The 20,268-nt window shown below is 41.5% G+C and overlaps 1 protein-coding gene across 2 annotated transcripts in view; it reads left to right on the top strand.

The window, feature by feature from the left end:
* The first annotated feature begins 440 nt into the window (after nt 1-440).
* The window catches only part of LOC136874724 (gastrula zinc finger protein XlCGF8.2DB), a 56,501-nt gene continuing 36,673 nt past the window's right edge, over nt 441-20,268 (top strand). Inside the window, exons 1-4 of one of the 2 annotated variants that reach the window (XM_067148387.2) lie at nt 441-1,017; nt 3,293-3,422; nt 5,379-5,462; nt 6,251-6,346. In XM_067148387.2, the coding sequence (XP_067004488.2) occupies nt 3,357-3,422; nt 5,379-5,462; nt 6,251-6,346 (246 nt within the window). In that variant the 5' untranslated portion in view covers nt 441-1,017; nt 3,293-3,356. Of the gene's footprint in view, nt 1,018-3,292; nt 3,423-5,375; nt 5,463-6,250; nt 6,347-20,268 lie in introns of both variants that reach the window. The other variant, XM_067148385.2, reaches the window with a different exon arrangement.

Raw genomic sequence — 20,268 nt, 5'->3', positions numbered from 1 at the left:
TTAAAAAGAAAGATAATTTTGGGAATACATTCAAAATGTACCGTAATGTTTTCGTGTGGGCATTTGTCTAGCTGCCAAGGCCCTATATTTTCTTACCATCTGGCGCCGTTGTACCTCGTAAGATTTTATTATTATTATTATTATTATTATTATTATTATTATTATTATTATTATTATTATTATTATTATTATTACGCATAGAATAATCATTTAATACGGTAATAAATACTATATGGAGTGTCATTGTTCAGTTTGCCTCCGTAGTACACGTTATATATCCAGTCTGTTCTACTGACTTGTTCGTGAAGCGTTTGGTTTGAGTTATTGTAGTTTATAATTTACGATTACTACACGCCTCACAATATCAGATTTTGTTTCTAAGTGGTAGGCATGTTGTTTTGTTTGGATGTTGCTTATTAGAGAAACCGCGATATGCTGTACAGTTTAATTCTGTCATTTTTATTAATTCTACGTGAATCTTTATGAATGAATTGTGATTTCTATTATTGTACACTGTGTCCACAAACTCGAACTTAGTGTCGGTAAAGTTTAAGGCTCAATAATTTACATTTGTCGATCTTCTAGATCTCAATAGTGAACTTAATATACCGGGTACATTGTACCCTTTCTTAATAAGGAATCAGGAAAAACTGTTTTAGAACTCCACACAATTTGCAATAGCTCTATATTTGTTTGATTTCTTTTTTGAAAATTGTTAGCTATTTTCTTTTAAGTACTATTTGTGCGGGGCGTCCACCCATGTGGATCTTTTGCCCGTACTGGCACCATATTGTGTGAGCCTGCGTGTAGTTGGAACGGCGGTAGTGTGGAATGTTGTGTGTGAGGAAAGGAAGATTAAGGACGTCACAAACACCCAGTCCCCAGATCAGGGACATAAATAATTACAATTAAAAATCCCTGACCCGCCGGGAATCGAAGCCGGGGCCGCCGGGTGTCAGGTGGACGCGTGGCCCCCTACACCGCGGGGCCGGACTAGCTTTTGCGTTACACGTGCCGGTAAGTTGTAACAATGTATACTGTATGGGATATGTAAATTTAATCTTAGAAGGAACAACAACATTTAATGTATGAAAGTCCACAGCCTGTTTCCAGTCATTCGACCAGGTCAGAAATGGAATGAATGAAGCCCCCATCTGGTGGCGGGAATAGGAATTGCACCGGCTGCCGAAGCCTGTCGCACTCCTCTGGGGCAATGATTAATGAATGGCGGATGAAATGAAATGATGTTGGTGGGTGTTGCAGGAATGAATTTTGACAGGTAAAACTGTAGTACCCGGAGAATAACCTGTCCCATACAAATGTCCAATGGACTTGCCGGGATATGAATCACCGAACCCAGCGGTGAGATGCTGGCACTGCCGCCTGAGTCACGGAGGCTCACAATAACATTTAATGTATAATTTTTAATTTGTATTGGAGTGTTATTTATCTCCTATGAGTGTGACTTAAGAGGAATACACTGAATGTTGATTTGTTTATAACTATGTAGGCTACAAAACATGTTAATAGTTAGATTCTTGGTTTGAAACCTTGATATTTGTTGTGTTTCAGTTATGTGTACAAGTCTATCTGTATTTTTGTAGAATTTGTTGATATATCGAATGTTATATTTGGAAATTCTTCTGTAACGTATCAATTCCCCACAAGAGCTATACGGTATTCAGTTTGTAGCAAATATTTCATTCATTTATGTGTGATATCAAAAAAGCAGGGCACCTGTCTTTTGTAAGATATTTCCTGAGAAATATGAGTGCATAAGAGAAATTCCTCAGGACTTAATTCTGACTCAGGAACCATAAAACTGTTGATGTATTAATTGAATAACCACTGGTGGCCAGAACAAGTAAACCTGGTACCCTGTAGTGTTATCTTGCATTTTGAAATATAAAATTAACCAGTCAAATCTTATCTCATATTACATATTTGAGAAATTGATGTATTCATTGTCTGGGCTGAGGACCAACCCATATGCCATATGAAGTAGGTTTATTTTTATAAGATATCACAAAATGAGTGATCTTTTCCAATGTTTCTAGCTGAACGAACACTGGTGCTGGCTGGAATCACTCCCAAAATTCAACACAGACAGGTTTCATTACCATCTGGGGAATAATGAATTCACGTAATCATTTGGACCACTGGTCTGACATGAAACTCCCTTCAAGAGGCTCTCTGCTCAACACCAATATGTTGTGCCATTAGTGAGTGCATGCACAGACCAATAAAGTAAAGGCACTTGAGTAATGATTGTAGCATTTTCTGAGTAAGTGAGCAAGGCAATAACAAAGAGAAAGTATTTTACCGTGTACCCAGTACAGTGTACTCTTGCACTGCTAGCTGATGGAGCATACTAAAGTTCTACATAGGCCTTTCCTGTGGAAATACATTTTTTCACTTCTGTCATTAATATTAGAAATTATTTAAAGATATTAAGTGTGGCTTGATTATGTGGGAGACTTGAAGCCTTTGATATGTAGGGTTACCGAAAGTTGTTGAAGGTCAGATGGATAGAATGCGCCAGAAATAAAGAGATAATTACAAAATGAAAATGATTTTGAAGAATTTGATCTGAGATGGGGAAAAGGTTGATAGAACACATCTCAAGGTACTGGGGACTCATTCATTTGGTTTTATGGAAGTGCAGAGGATAAGAGTGGCTGGAAAATACCAGGCAAAATATAACAAATAGATTACAGTACATGTATGATATTATACTCTGTTACACAGTATGGTGCTGTGGAGAGCTGCATGAAACCAGGATAAGTACCCGGGTGTTCAGGGTGATGAACAAGTTGCCTAGTCACTGGAATTTGATGAAATTTGTTGCTACTTGGTCCTAATCAATGCACATCAGACCTTTCAAATGAAAAGTCATGTCTCTCTGGTTTTATAGCTATTTAAATCTCTACATCCTATGGCCATGATCGCAATATTGTCATTATTGTAAAACTTTAACATCTAATGGCCATCATCACAAAATTGTCAATATTGTAAAACTGTAAGTCCTATGACCATCAACATAATATTGTCAGTATTGTATAACTGGAGGTCATATGGTTACACAGACAGTCTTGTAATACTTCAAGTCCTATGTCCATCATCACAATATTGTAGATTGTAGGGTTATGATCATAATATTGACAATCATGAGAAACTGTATGTCCTATAGCTATAATTATGATATCAATGGCCATGTAGAGCAGGAAGGCTTGTTTCGTATTCTCTGGACTATGACCTAGACAATAATATATATTTCTACATCATGTTTCAGTACAGGTTCATTGGAAGATATTTACAATATTTGCACCTTCAAACTACTTCATTTGCATTCTGAAATGGAACAGAAAGTAGAATTCAAGGAGGAAACAATTTGGCTTGAGAGTACTGCAGAGACTTCACTTGTAAGTGTCATTCCAGATAACTTTTACTGAGTAGAATTTAGTGCTTAGTATTCAAATAGCTATGGCAGATTACTATCAGTATAGCATATCTCAAAGCAAACACCAAACAACAGGTTCAGTGGAAGGTTTTGCAGAAGAAAGAAGAGTTTCTAATTATGTGTCTTTGCTTTGTTGTTTACTAAACTCAATACATACCATTTTAATCTTCTGAGTGTATGCCTTCCAGTTCAGTTGCTGTTAATCTTGACACAATTTTTTTTCTAAATATCAAATTCCTTTATGTTAAAGAAATTAGTGTCAGTGTTGTAGCTGAAATCGTAAAACAGACTTATTTTTTCTTATGAACATACCGAGTTATCCTGAAGGATTTTTTGCATTTAAAAATGCCATTGAAGTTACAGGCTATTAAGTTTTTCACATAAAATAATATTTGTTGCATAATCAGAAATGTACAGAAGTGCAGTTTATCTTACTTTCATCACACAACTCTCATATATGATAATCTGGTTAGGGTAATATAAGCCGTAGCATTTCACTGTTTTTGACCTTCAGAGAGGCAATGAAACAGTCGTGGAGACCATTCATTGTTAGTGAAAATTGTGGGTAGTTGCTGACTTTGGAACATTCATGTCATGCCATTTATTTATCTGACTTTTGGCATCGTAAGAAATGAACAGTGCTGTAAACATGGTATGTCCATACATTGCTGTACTTATGATGCCATCTGGTGGTGGGGCTATAGGTCCCTTTCATGACCTTCAGTGATTACCATTAGTGGGAGAATTTAGGTTAGTGTTTGGTTACATTCTAGTTCCTACTGTTGGTATCAGAATTAAGCAGCTAGATTTTGGGTTTAGGGGTAGAGAGGTTAGGTAGTTTATTACCTGAACCAGAGGTCTGGTTTGATGTCTTCATGAACAGAATTCAGGAGTTGTCTGACAGGAAGATAGGGACTCTAGTCTAAAATGGGAAATATGTTAGCCAAGACCTGAACATGCATCACCGTATAATCTGCCAGCCGCAGGCTGAACAGCGGTTGTTCGGTAACAGATGTCTGCCATGGTTGTAGTACAATGTAATTTTTTTCACTTGAGATAGTTTCTGCCGCTGGCATTTAGTTCCTGCTTTTTATTATTTAAGTTTGTTGTATAGATTTCATAGGAGCTGAAAAAAATGGCTACACATTTAGGATCACATAGCTGTCAGCTTGTATTTCAGAGATAGTGAGTTTGAATGCATTTGTAGGCGGCCTTTTAGCCATTTTTCTGAGGTTTCCCACCCCCGAACCTCCATTAAGGCTGCGGTTGCTTGTTGCTATATCATCATCACTATAAGGAATGTCTGTGTTGATGTGGTGTGAATCAAATAGTAAATAACCATTTCAGTTGTTTGGGGCAGACTAATATGTCTGGCTAGGAAAGGGAAGTAACAGGACACTACCTTATTCCTCACCCTTTTAGTATGCCTCCTTGGTGACTCCTAGGCATTTTATTGCAGTTGATTGTAGACCTGTTGAGGATCCAGCTAGTCGTTTAGTTGGGGACTTAACATATAACATGTGAGATGGAAGAGACAGGCTTCATGCTGAGCTGTAGGTTCTCCTGTAAACTAAAGTTTGGACCTGAATTCTTAAGAATAATTTTATATAGGATGGGTAGAATAATTTGTCAGTATTCGTGTACATTTTTGCTGATGTCAGTGATATTTCAAAATGTTTTGGGTGAAATCCTCCACAATAAAAAGTATACCTGAGCATTCAAAAGGGTGCTTATTTATTCTGTACTGCACTCATTGGTGTTAAGAATTCTCTGTCTGTAGAGATTTTCCCTAAACATTTGTGAAATTTTGTAATTAACTCAAATACTGGCAGTTAAAGAATTATCATGCTCATTTGTTGGTGACTATATTGGTAGATATGTGTGAAGAGCATGCCTAATATGTATATTTCTTCAGCAGGAAAATTTTGAACTTGTGTCAGTAATGATCGCTCTGAAACAGGAAACCAAATCAGAATTAGCAGAGCAAGGAAACACATTCAAGGTAATGTACATAATTTGTTAAGTGATTGTTTGATAATGGTATTTATGAGAAAATGGCTGGCAGATTTCACTGAGGAACACTAATTTCAGTGGATTGTATGGAAAATATACCGGTACATTTTAATTAGATTGACAGTTTTCATACCTGATTTTCATATTTCGATGAAGTGATGCCGAGATTTTGTATTTGGTATCATTTGGCAGATGGTATATTCCTTTGTGTCCTACGTGAACCAGTATCATTGCCACTAATACTTTTGACTGTGTAAATGTCTTTGAACAGAGAGTTCCTATGAGTTTATTTTTTGTTAATGTTATCAACGCTTTGTAGAATAACATGAGAAAACTCTTGAACTGATTTCAATGAGAAACCCTTTATTTTGAAGCATTAGAAGTCTGAAGATCCTCTGAAAAGTAGTAGTTCTTATAGACCTGGTACATTTCCTGTATAATTTCAATTTTCTTTTCCAAGGGCTTTCACTGGGTATTGTAATGCACAGCTTGGTGTTGAGTGACAACTGGCATTGTTCGACAACCCACTGCTCCATATCATATAACAGTTCTTCTAAAATACATAGTATGTGGCATCTGGTATCATTCCTTTTAACAGTATATTGCAGGAATTTTTTTTAACTTCACGCTTTCTACATAGACATTTTATGTAAACATTAGTGAAATTTTCAGATTTTCTCAACTGCTGGCATGTAACGAAATTTCATGGTCATTAATAGTTGACTAGATTGGTAGACATAGGTAAAATGCATGTCTAATATATGTCCTTTTCCACAGGTAAATTGTGAACCTGTATCAGAAAAGATACCTCTGAAGCAAGAAATTGAATCAGATTTAAAACAGCCAGTGTTAACACAAGAAATTGCATTTGAGGTAATGTACACAGTTTGATAAACCATTGTCTGGAATAGAAATAGTGAGAGTATTGATGAACAGATTTCATTGGTTGAGCATTCTCGCAAAAATCAAGGAAAGTTTTTACCGGTGACAGTTATCTCATATGGAAGCAATGCAGTGGATCAACACTGTGGCAACAGCTGAATGGCCATGAAAAAAAAAATGCCATGTTAGAATCCAGCTCCCACAAGAATACTCCATGAAATGAGGAACACAATATAGATCTTAGTAAAATGTAATAATTAGAATTTAAGGTAAAATAATGAATAATAACAAGAGTTAAAGATTATTGCTCTTAAGTTTAAAATATGAGTTACCTCAATTTTATGTTCGTTTAGATAATAATTCTTGAAAAATGAAACGAAAACAACATTAAGTAATTAAATCTGTCAAATTAAATAAGAGACATTCTTTGAAAGAAAGGATAAATGTTAAAATATAGATATTCTTCATTGAATATATAGAACTACTTCAATTAAATAAGTTTAAGTTAATTCTGGAACCCCCAAATTATTGCATTGATATGGTAAGTCATGCAGCGAATTTAGCACCATATCCTAGGCTAATATAATATCAAGTACTTCCGGAAATCATGTATTATATATTGCAATAATCACAATTAAACAGTTCAAGATTAAAGTTAGCAACGATGAAGTAAATTCAAATTTAAGATGAGACACCCAAAGAAAATCAGTGAACATCAGCACCAAGAATCAAATCCTCCATCGTTAATACATGTGAAAAAGAAAAACAACAATACTTCATCAATAAAAGAACATATTGGACCAAAAATGGTGAACAATAATCCAAAAGTAAAAATTAAAAGTATAAATTTATTACTCAAAATTAGTTTCGGCAGACTGAAGATCGTAACGGATGCATCATATCCAGAACCATTGCTCTTTTTCATTTTAATGAAGCTACAATGAGCTACAATTGAACTGAAGAAATTTTAGAAAAACAGTTGCCTCTGTGCATTTTTGTGGCTTCAGATCATGGCCACTTGAGGTGCCACCAATGGGAGTCAAAGTTTAGTTAACTGGCATGCTAACACATAGTGCTCACACCAGACATGTATCATTGCTCATATTACTACGTGTAACTAAACATAAAAATGTTTCACTGGAAAATATTTTAGGACACCCAGTGACACTAATTTGAAAGTGGACTCCAAAATAAGAAAGAGGTATTTAGTAATGCCACAACCATTCATACCAGTGCATATGATTTGAATATCCTAAGGAAAATATATATTTTTATACGATTAACAGTTTTCCTACCTAATTTTCATATTTGTTTCCTGTTCTTCGTAGATCTAGCGTAAGATATCATGTGGCAGATTGTATAGTTTCAAAGACCTCCACTACATATCATGTACGAGGTGGTATCATTGCTACTAATACCTTCAGTTGTGTATATATCCTTGAACACACAGTTTCTATGAGTTATTATTCCTTTGTTACTCTTATTGATGATGATGATGATGATGCTTGTTGTTTAAAGGGGCCTAACATTGAAGGTCATCAACTCATTTACTGTTATTGATGGTATGTAGGAATACATGAGAAAACAATTGGAAATATTTCAACAAGAGATTCCTTATTAAGCCGATAGATCCCGTGAATTGTAGTTGTTTTTCTAAGCTTGGTAGATTTCCTACATTGCTCCACTGCTACATACCATACAGCACCTGATATGGTTCCATGATTTCTCGCAACATACATAGCGTGTGTCAGCCTGTATCATTGCTATTAGTGGTATATTGCAAGAATTGTGTATTTAAAGCAGTGGCGTGTTAGCTCATTGTTAAGAGAGTTGTGTGAATTTAGTATAAGTTTACCAGAAATATGCCAACAAGAAAATCAGGGATGCTTCTCGTCTTATATTAAGAAGGATGGTGCAATGGAATTGGCAGAGAAAGAATTTTTTTTTTTAAGAAAATGAGGTTACTTTGTTACATCCAGGTGTGTGATGAACTCGCCGTACTTGTTATGCCAGAGCACAAGCCACTGCTGTGCATCACGGAGAGAAGGGGAGGGAGGGGAAGTGGTATGTGTGATGAACTCGCTGTACTTGCTATGCCAGAGCACAAGCTACTGCTCTGCATCAGGGAGGAGAAGGGGAGGGAGGGGAAGTGGATGTATGATGAACTTGCCGTACTTGTTATGCCAGCGCACAGGCCACTGCTGTGCATCAGGGAGAAGGGGAGGGAGGGGAAGTGGTATGTGTGATGAACTCGCCGTACTTGCTATGCCAGAGCACAAGCCACTGCTGTGCATCAGGGAGGAGAAGGGGAGGGAGGGGAAGTCGTATGTGTGATGAACTCATTGTACTTGCTATGCCAGACCACAAGCCACTGCTGTGTATCATGAGGAGAAGGGGAGGGAGGGGAAGTGGTATGTGTGATGAACTTGCTATGCCAGAGCACAAGCCACTGCTGTGCGTCAGGGAGAGAAGGGGAGGGAGGGGAAGTGGTATATGTGATGAACTCACCGTACTTGCTATGCCAGAGCACAAGCAACTGTTGTGCATCAGGGAGGAGAAGGGGAGAGAGGGGAAGTGGTATGTATGATGAACTCACCGTAGTTGTTATGCCAAGCACAAACCACTGCTGTGCATCAGGGAAGTGAAGGGAGGAAGGGGAAGTGGTATATATGATGAACTCACCATACTTGCTGTGCCAGAGCACAAGCCACTGCTGTGCATCAGTGAGGAGAAGGGGAGAGAGGGGAAGTGGTACCTATGATGAACTCACCATACTTGTTATGCCAGAGCACAAGCCACTGCTGTGCATCAGGGAGAAGAATGGGAGAGAGGGAAAGTGGTATGTGTGATGAACTCGCTGTACTTGTTATGCCAAGCACAAGCCACTGCTGTGCATCAGGAGGAGAGGGGTGGCAGGGGAAGTAGTATGTATGATGAACTCACCGTACTTGCCATGCCAGAGCACAAGCCACTGCTGTGCATGAGGGAGGAGAAGGGGAGGGAGGGGAAGTGGTATGTATGATGAACTCACCGTACTTGCTATGCCAGAGCACAAGCCACTGCTGTGCGTCAAGGAGAGAAGGTGGAGGGGAAGTGGTATCTATGATGAACTCACCGTACTTGCTATGCCAGAGCACAAGCCACTGCTGTGCGTCAAGGAGAGAAGGGGGAGGGGAAGTGGTATCTATGATGAACTCGCCGTACTTGCTATGCCAGAGCACAAGCCGCTGCTGTGCGTCAAGGAGAGAAGGGGGGAGGGGAAGTGGTATCTATGATGAACTCGCTGTACTTGTTATGCCAGAGCACAAGCCACTGCCGTGCATCAGTGAGGAGAAGGGGAGAGAGGGGAAGCGGTACCTATGATGAACTCACCATACTTGTTATGCCAGAGCACAAGCCACTGCTGAGCATCAGGGAGAAGAAGGGGAGAGAGGGAAAGTGGTATGTGTGATGAACTCGCTGTACTTGTTATGCCAAGCACAAGCCACTGCTGTGCATCAGGAGGAGAGTGGTGGCAGGGGAAGTAGTATGTATGATGAACTCACCGTACTTGCTATGCCAGAGCACAAGCCACTGCTGTGCATCAGGGAGGAGAAGGAGAGGGAGGGGAAGTGCTATCTATGATGAACTCACCGTACTTGTTATGCCAAGCACAAGCCACTGCTGTGCATCAGGGAGGAGAAGGGGAGGGAGGGGAAGTTGTATGTAAGATGAACCTGCCATACTTGCTGTGCCAGAGCACAAGCCACTGCTGTGCATCAGGGAAGAGAAGGGGAGGGGGGGAAGTGGTATGTATGATGAACTCACCGTACTTGCTATGCCAGAACACAAGCCACTGCTGTGCATCAAGGAGAGAAGGGGGGAGGGGAAGTGGTATGTATGATGAACTCGCCGTACTTGCTATGCAAGAGCACAAGCCACTGCTGTGCATCAGGGAGGAGAAGAGGAGGGAGGGGAAGTGGTATATATGATGAACTCACCGTACTTGCTATGCCAGAGTACAAGCCGCTGCTGTGCGTCAAGGAGAGAAGGGGGGAGGGGAAGTGGTATCTATGATGAACTCGTCGTAGTTGTTATGCCAGAGCACAAGCCACTGCTGTGCATCAGGGAGGAGAAGGGGAGGGAGGGGAAGTGGTATGTGTGATGAACTCACCGTACTTGTTATGCCAGAGCACAAGCCACTGCTGTGCATCAGGGAGGAGAAGGGGAGGGAGGGGAAGTAGTATGTATGATGAACTCACCGTACTTGCCATGCCAGAGCACAAGCCACTGCTGTGCATCAGGGAGGAGAAGGGGAGGGAGGGGAAGTGGTATGTATGATGAACTCACCGTACTTGCTATGCCAGAGCACAAGCCACTGCTGTGCGTCAAGGAGAGAAGGTGGAGGGGAAGTGGTATCTATGATGAACTCACCATACTTGTTATGCCAGAGCATAAGCCACTGCTGTGCATCAGGGAGGAGAAGGGGAGGGAGGGGAAGTGGTATGTATGATGAACTCTCCGTACTTGTTATGCCAGAGCACAAGCCGCTGCTGTGCGTCAGGGAAAGAAGGGTTGGGAGGGAAAGTGGTATGTATGTTGAACTCACCGTACTTGCTATGCCAGAGCACAAGCCACTGCTGTACGTCGGGGAGGAGAAGGGGAGGGAGGGGAAGTGGTATGTATGATGAACTCACCGTACTTGCTATGCCAGAGCACAAGCCACTGCTGTGCGTCAAGGAGAGAAGGGGGAGGGGAAGTGGTATCTATGATGAACTCGCCATACTTGCTATGCCAGAGCACAAGCCGCTGCTTTGCGTCAAGGAGAGAAGGGGGGAGGGGAAGTGGTATCTATGATGAACTCACTGTACTTGTTATGCCAGAGCACAAGCCACTGCTGTGCGTCAAGGAGAGAAGGGTAGGGAGGGAAAGTGGTATGTATGATGAACTTGCCGTACTTGCTATGCCAGAGCACAAGCCACTGCTGTGCATCAGGGAGGAGAAGGAGAGGGAGGGGAAGTGCTATCTATGATGAACTCACCATACTTGTTATGCCAAGCACAAGCCACTGCTGTGCATCAGGGAGGAGAAGGGGAGGGAGGGGAAGTTGTATGTAAGATGAACCTGCCATACTTGCTGTGCCAGAGCACAAGCCACTGCTGTGCATCAAGGAGAGAAGGGGGGAGGGGAAGTGGTATGTATGATGAACTCGCCGTACTTGCTATGCCAGAGCACAAGCCACTGCTGTGCATCAGGGAGGAGAAGAGGAGGGAGGGGAAGTGGTATATATGATGAACTCACCGTACTTGCTATGCCAGAGCACAAGCCGCTGCTGTGCGTCAAGGAGAGAAGGGGGGAGGGGAAGTGGTATCTATGATGAACTCGTCGTAGTTGTTATGCCAGAGCACAAGCCACTGCTGTGCATCAGGGAGGAGAAGGGGAGGGAGGGGAAGTGGTATGTGTGATGAACTCACCGTACTTGTTATGCCAGAGCACAAGCCACTGCTGTGCATCAGGGAGGAGAAGGGGAGGGAGGGGAAGTATGAATGATCAACTCACCGTACTTGCTATGCCAGAGCACAAGCCACTGCTGTGCGTCAAGGAGAGACGGGGGGGGGGGAGAAGAAGTGGTATCTATGATGAACTCGCCGTACTTGTTATGCCAGAGCACAAGCCACTGCTGTGCATCAGGGAGGAGAAGGGGAGGGGCGGGAAGTGGTATGTATGATGAACTTGCCATACTTGTTATGCCAGAGCACAAGCCGCTGCTGTGCATCAGGGAGGAGAAGGGGAGGGAGGGGAAGTGGTATGTGTGATGAACTCGTTGTACTTGCTATGCCAGAGCACAAGCCACTGCTGTGTATCATGAGGAGAAGGGGTGGGAGGGAAAGTGGTATGTATGATGAACTTGCCGTACTTGCTATGCCAGAGCACAAGCCACTGCTGTGCGTCAGGGAGGAGAAGGGGAGGGAGGGGAAGTGGTATGTATGATGAACTCGCCGTACTTGCTATGCCAGAGCACAAGCCACTGCTGTGCTTCAGGGAGGAGAAGGGGAGAGAGGGGAAGTGGTATGTATGACGAACTCGCCGTACTTGCTATGCCGGAGCACAAGCCACTGCTGTGCGTCAGGGAGGAGAAGGGGAGGGAGGGGAAGTGGTATGTATGATGAACGCACCGTACTTGCTATGCCAGAGCACAAGCCGCTGCTGTGCTTCAGGGAAGAGATTAGGAAGGGGGGGAAGTGGTATGTATGATGAGTTCGCCGTACTTGCTATGCCAGAGCACAAGCTGCTGCTGTGCTTCAGGGAAGAGAGGGGGAGGTAGTGGAAGTGGTATGTATGATGAACTCGCCGTACTTGCTATGCCAGAGCACAAGCCACTGCTGTGCGTCAGGGAGGAGAAGGGGAGGGAGGAGAAGTGGTATGTATGATGAACGCACCGTACTTGCTATGCCAGAGCACAAGCCGTTGCTGTGCTTCAGGGAAGAGATTAGGAAGGGGGGGAAGTGGTATGTATGATGAGTTCGCCGTACCTGCTATGCCAGAGCACAAGCTGCTGCTGTGCTTCAGGGAAGAGAGGGGGAGGTAGTGGAAGTGGTATGTATGATTAACTCACCATACTTGCTTGGCCAGAGCACAAGCTGCTCTCGTGTGTCAGGAAATAGAAGGGGAGGGAGGGAAATTGTTATGTATGATTAACTCACTGTTCTTGCTCTGCCAGAGCACAAGCTGTTGTCATGCTTCACGGAAGAGAAAGGGAGAGAGGGGATGTGGTATGTATGACAAACTTGCCATACTTGCTATGCCAGAACACAAGCCACTGCTGTGCTTCAGGGAACAGAAGGGGAGGGAGTGGTATTTGTATGTATGATGAGCTCGCTGTACTTGCTATGCCAAAGCACAAACTACTGCTGTGCTTCAGGGAAGAGTGGGGGAGGGAGGGGAAGTGTTATGTATGACGAATTTGCTATACTTGTTCTGCCTCTGCACAGGCCGCTGCTGTGCTTCAGAGAAGAGAGGGGAGGGGATGTGGTGAGTGTGATGAACTCGCCGCACTTGCTATGCCGGAGCTGCCGTGCTTCACAGAAGAGAAGGGGCGGGAGGGAAGTGGTATGTATGATGCAGACAGAAGATAATGCTCCATTTGAATGCAGAAGTTTCCTCATATAACTCCCACAGGATTGTCCTTATCTCTTGCAGGTAATATCCACAGTTCATTTATTAAACAGATCTAAGAGCACATACACAGTACAGGAATATATTGTAATTATAACATACTTGTCAATCGAGAAATGCACCAGCTAATTTCACCTCTCATCTTTTTTATTTAACATGTTCGAAGATACAGTGCTGCCATGCCACGATTGTGTATTCCTTCACTCATAACATTGTAGGTGGAGTGAAATGCTGCACGAAGGAAACGATATATCCAGTGGTTTGATTACAATATATGTTCACTATGCACCCATCCTAGATGCACAGTTCACAACAGTGTAATAGTGACCTTTGGACTCTCTTCAGGATGTGTAGTGTGCTCTGAATGGAATGACCAGGAAAAAATGCCTACATTTTTATACACTTTGATCTTCTCTTTCTATGGGGTTCACATAGAATTTGATTTGTGCAGAACAAACTGTACACTGCCTACCATGGCTGGGAAGCACCTTGTGCGTTCGCACCGGACATTATGCACAGCAAACACAGCATGTTCATCAGTTTGTGTCACACATCCAGAAGTAACATTGTGACCTCATTTTCTCCAATCCGAGTACACCATCTTTCTTAACATAACATGAAGAGCCATGTACACAAGAACATTAATTAGTCATAGATTTCTCAACTATATCGGTATCTTACTGGTAATGAACTTCATTCCGGTTCCATATTGACTTTTGAGATAAAATTGTATAATGTCCATCTGTTCAATACACATTTGCCATTTGATAAATGGTCTCTCTAAAGAGCTACATAGGACATGTTTTGACCTAGCCTAGAGTTCATCATCAGCTGAAATAACATAAAGAAAGAAGGCATATACAAAAAACAGTGTTTCATTAAATACTTGAGATGAAATACAATCAAGAAATGCGATGGAAATCTATGTTTGAAATGTAACATAGCTTCTCTCTTAGAATACACTCAAGAAATGCAATGGAAATTTTTGTTTAAAATGTACATAACTTCAAACTTGGATGAATTTTGTTGTAAGTGTGGGTCCAACCGCATTTAATACAACTATTCGTTGGCTGGAGAAAATACTTAAAATTTATGAAGTCTGTTAGATGTTGTTCTATTTTTCATGCTTATGGAAATGGATACAAAATATCCTAGGGGTCTATATACTGTGAATGTTACAAAGAAGTAGGATAGATTAGGGAATGGAGGAAGTTATTAAACCATGATTCACAACCAGAAAATTTAGTTCTTAAATGCACGAACCAATCAGTGAAATAAACAAACAAAAATTTCCATAATCTTTCCTGCTCTGTCCAAGATAAGGTGCTCGCACATCCAGCAGGGAACAGCTCTCATTCCACCTGCTGCATTAGGCTGATGGCATATATTTGTATGAATGCAAATTTGTTCTGGGAGTTATGAGAAGTAGAAGTGACATCAAGAAAGTCGGGTAATTGACCAAATGGTCACCAGTTACAATAGTTCGGATGTACTCTATGACAATATTAGGCCTACAGTAGTTTGAAAGTCTGTAGCACATTGACGCAGATTTAAAAATAGTGGCCTGTAAGTCAATGACTCCCCCAACTCCCTCAGCAACAGAAGATTAGAATAATAATAGAAGATATGTCAGTTATTGCTATCTATATCTCTCCTGCAAATTACTTGCAGTAAATGGAGCAGAGAACCTCCTCTGTCCAAGGTAACGTGCTGGCTCATCCAGCAGGGAACGGCTCTCATTCCACCTGCTGCGTTAGGCGGTGGCACATATTTAAATGACTGCAAATTTGTTCTGGAATTTCCGAGAAGTAGAAGTGATGTCGGGAGAGTGAGGTGATGGAGCAACATGGCTGCCAGTATGTGAAGAACAAGAGTGGAAGAAGTTAGTTTTAGAATAAAGTACCAGGGATATGCAAAGTAAGTCTGGGAAGTTTGTATCACAATAGAGTGCAACATTCTCAGACTTAATGGAACATCTGGGAGATAGTGGGTTTCGAACTTCGATGTTGACTGCCCTGAAGATGGTTCTCCATGGTTTGCCATTTCCATACCAGGCAAATGCTAATTAAGGCCACGGTTGCTTCCTTCCCATTCCTCATCCTTTTGTATACCATCGTTGCCTGTAGACCTATCTATGTCGGTGAGAAATAAAGCAAGTTGTAAAAAAATAGAACAGCCTCTGGAGTTTTCATAACAGAGCAGCATTTACACTGTGTTGAGTGAGATATTCAAGATGAAATAGGTAACCTTTATTACAAATTCAGACCAAATGAAACACACATGCCATGGTAAAGATTGCCCAAACTATCGCATCAATATACAGTGTACACCCCTCTGGTGGCAATGCAGGCTTGTATTCCCACATGCAAATGGTCGTAAAGGGGTTGAATGTCATCCTGCAATTGATTGCTCCAAGCATCTTGCACCTTTTGATGCAATTCGGCAATGGCTCTTGCAGGCCCTGGTGGACGCATAATTTCCCACTACAGTACATCATGTCCCAAACATGTTCAATTGGCAACAGGTCCATTGATCTTGCCTGCCAGGGCAGTTGTGTACACCACATAGAGCATGCTGCATTGCATCAGTTGTATGTAGACATGCATTGTCCTGCTGAAAAAGCACGTCACCTTCCTGTAGAAGGAATGGCAGTAGCACGAGTGCAACAACCTTTGCAATGTAGCAGGCACTGTTTAAGATAGACATGTTTCTGTACTACGCAGATATCTGGTGTCTGGTCTGTGGGTGTGGGAATGTCTCACAGACCACTGCTGAAAGCAGAGACACACCACTGATACATTGGGTGATATGAATAAACCAGAGACGTATCTCTTGTCTCATAAATATTAAGACATGTGTCAAATGTATATGAATAAAAAATCGATGTCTCAGCAGTGACCTTTGCTCCTTGAGACACAGCTCATTAGTGGATTCTCTCGGAGACACATCTCCAAATGTATATGAATAAACTGGAGCGTAGACTCTCTGAATGGAGACTAATCTCAGAATTTCTTGAGACTGCCCAGAAGGTGACTCGAGGCTATAGAATCAGGCTAAAAATGTGATGGCAGAGTTCATGATGGATTTACAACGGTGAAAAAATGTATAAAGCATGAAGAGATTCTCTCGAACCTGATTATAAAGATCTCTACCATTTCCGGAAAGAAAATGTGGAATGGTTAGCACACATTTTCTGGAGCCAACACACGATACATTCGTATAACAATAATGATAAAGATGATGACTATGATAGCCATTAGCGATAGGATTTACATGCATCATAAAGTCTAAAATGTTCAAAATCAAACCAGAAATATGCAAAACCGTGCAACATACAATTCTGAAAATGTTCTTAGTAATTATTAAATGACTTTAATTATTCTTAATCTATTCCACATTTATGATTTTTTTCTGCACATTGACATTTTTTCTCCTCACAAAATAGACTAATATTTTATAAATAAAATTAATTCACAATCACAGAAAAGACCGAAACAAAACATAGCTATGTTTAAGATATGACTTACAATTATTCAAGGCTTTCATTACACACTTTGTCCTGCTCCTTAGCTGAATGGTCAGCGTAGTACTCTTTGGCTCAGGGGGCCCCCGGGTTTGATTCGTGGTCGGGTGACAGATTTTAACCTTAAATTCTCAACATTACTGCAACTCACACACAACACTATCCTCCATTACAATAACACGGCAGATGACACCCATCCTCGTCGGAGGGTCTGCCTTACAAGGGCTGTACCAGGCTAGAAATAGCCACACGAAATTATTACCTATTATTATTATTATTATTATTATTATTATTATTATTATTATTATTATTATTATTATTATTATTATTCACATTTTGATATCTGGAAGGATATTTTTTCCAGTCTGAAAACTATCGCTTTCTATCACATGTTGGCCAAATGGTATTGAAGGAATGTGTGAGCATCTTTGGTCCTGGTGTAAGCTATCCCATTTATGTTTACTTCAAGTGCCGCAAAATTCCCTGTCCATGCCTTTTTCGATTGCACTGTTTCTAAGTTGTTGTTTTTTTTAGTTTAAACCGGCGGCTCGTGCCCTTGAGAAAAATATGCTGTATCTGGTTTCACAACATTTAACAAATTCGCATAATGACATTATTATTCTGCCTCTATGAGTGCTGCTCTTTCTCAACCATCGCGCTAAAATCTCACTTGCGCCGAATACTACAAGGGAAGCATTTGGTTTGCATCAGACAGATTTCGATGAAACTTCGATGGATTGTCAATCCACCTGTTTTAAATGTATTGCTGATATTCACTTTTGTCATAAAATCAACGACATTGTTATAATTAATTGCTAAAGAACAGCTGGGTGGTTTGCAGCTGTATTGATATCACGTATGCACTGTAGAAATGCACTGATAGTACTGTTTTAAAGTTGCATTAAACAGTGCGCTTTAGAGTGAAAAATAGATTTTGACAACATGAACAGAATGTCTTGCTCGTCAAACCCACTATACTGACATGCACAGTATATGAATATTTCAAAATATTAGGCTTTTAGTACTTCTTTTTCGTTTACAATTGAAGCTAAAATACGTAATATGAAAACCTCGTCATTTGTATATAAACTTGCATGCTATAAATAGCCTTAAACTTTCGGATTCTTGTTGAGAGTCATTCTTTTGTCACACTGCGAGTAACTTATATAACAACGTCAGTAGTATAATTGGACAGTTCTGCGGCCTCCTCCCGCGGGAAATTTGAATTATGGCGGGAAATTTGAATTTTGGCGGGAAATTTGAATTTTGGCGCGAGATTTGAATTTGTAAACAAAGCCACGTGCTTTTTGACAGCTGTCATCGACAACAACGCATCGCTAACCTCAGTATTGCCATCTTGACGGGCCTAAACCTCAGTAGTGCCAACTTAACCTAACTAGCGCGAGATAAACAAAGCCACGTGCTTTTTGACAGCCACGTGCTTTTTTGACAGCTGTCATCCGCCATCTTTAAACCACAGAGCACTGTGCTGCCCTCTTTATCGTAGTAGATGTAAATTCGTCACCTGTCATCGGCAGTGCTGCCATCTTGGCGGGTCCAAACCTTAGTGCTACCAACTTAACCTAACTAGCGCGTGGTAAACAAAGCCACGTGCTTTTTGACAGCCACGTGCTTTTTTGACAGCTGTCATCCGCCATCTTTAAACCACAGAGCACTGTGCTGCCCTCTTTATCGTAGTAGATGTAAATCCGTCACCTGTCATCGGCAGTGCTATCATCTTGGCGGGCCTAAACCTTAGTGCTACCAACTTAACCTCACTAGCGTGAGATAAACAAATCTACGTGCTTTTTTGACAGCTGTCATCCGCCATCTTTAATCTAGAGAGCACAGTGCTGCCCTCTTTAGCTACTTACCTTTGAAATGTGGTGGCGGATAATTTGAAAAATGCTTTTGACAGCAGCCATCTTTGAGCACCGTGCTGCCCTCTTTAGCTAGATACCTTTGAAATGTGGTGGCAGGCAATTCCACATGACAGCAGCCATCTTTAATCAAGAGAGGACCGTGCTGCCCTCTATGTGGTGGCGGCAAATTCTACATGCTCTTGTTTGGAAACAAACTCACGCGCTTTTTTGACAGCCGTCATCCGCCATCTTTAATCAACAGAGCACAGTGCTGCACTCTTTAGCTAGATACCTTTGAAATGTGGTGGCGGCAATTTGAAAAATTCTATGTGCTCATGTTTGGAAACAAAGCCACGTGCTTTTTTGACAGCTGTCATCCGCCATCTTTAATCAATAGAGCACTGTGCTGCTATCATGCGGACAATTTCGTCAGATGTCATCCGCCATCTTTAATCCACAGAACACCGTGATGCCCTCTTTATGACATGTAGTAGCGGGCAATTTGAAAAGTTCTGTTAGCTGTCATCCGCCATCTTTAATCAAGAGTGCACCGTGCTGCCATCTTTAGCTAGATATCTTTGAAATGTGGTAGCGGCAAATTGAAAAATTCCACGTGCTCCTGTTTAGTAAACAAACTCACGCGCTTTTTGTTAGCTGTCATCCGCCATCTTACATCGCAAACCTCAGTGCTACACTCTTTAGTTGAAATATGGTGGCGGATAATTTAAAAAAGAAAAATTCTACAGCAGCCATCTCTCGACGCTAATTGCACAAGATGGTGGCTATACATGACTCCTTAAAGGTGCTTATGCAAGATGGCCGCTATACATAGGTTCTTATGAGACGCCCTTGGGATGCTTGCGCAAGATGGCGGTTATACACGGCTCCTTATAAGATGCCCTAGGGATGCTTGCGCAAGATGGCGGTTGCTCTTATGAGACGGCTTAAGGGTCCTTGCACAAGATGACTAGAGACGCCCTAAGGATGCTTGCGCAAGATGGCGGACACAAGATGGCGGCTATACACGTCTCCTTATGAGACGCCTTAAGGGTGCTTGCGCAAGATGGCTGCTGCTCTTATGAAGAAAGCTAGCTTAGAGGCTAACGTGTCGTGCTAGTTCGATTCATTAAATTTGGGGCTTAAATGCAAAATGTTAAATATCTCGAAAGCGGTGCATCGTAGAGCAAAACGGACTAAAATTTTTCTGCCCAGTACCTGGGTTCGCAGTACGAGGAACAAGAAAAACATAGTCTAATGAAGAGATCAACGGTTCGGTTCCTACTTAGGCCCTTTGGCATTCGCTCTGTTTTAGCTTGTATTGAAGCAAGTCTTCGTAACATGATCAGGTCTAGCTATGGTAGAGAGTATAACGT

This window comes from Anabrus simplex, chromosome 5 (assembly GCF_040414725.1).
Source record: "Anabrus simplex isolate iqAnaSimp1 chromosome 5, ASM4041472v1, whole genome shotgun sequence".
Taxonomy (NCBI): domain Eukaryota; kingdom Metazoa; phylum Arthropoda; class Insecta; order Orthoptera; family Tettigoniidae; genus Anabrus; species Anabrus simplex.
This window is presented reverse-complemented; position numbering and strand designations above follow the sequence as displayed.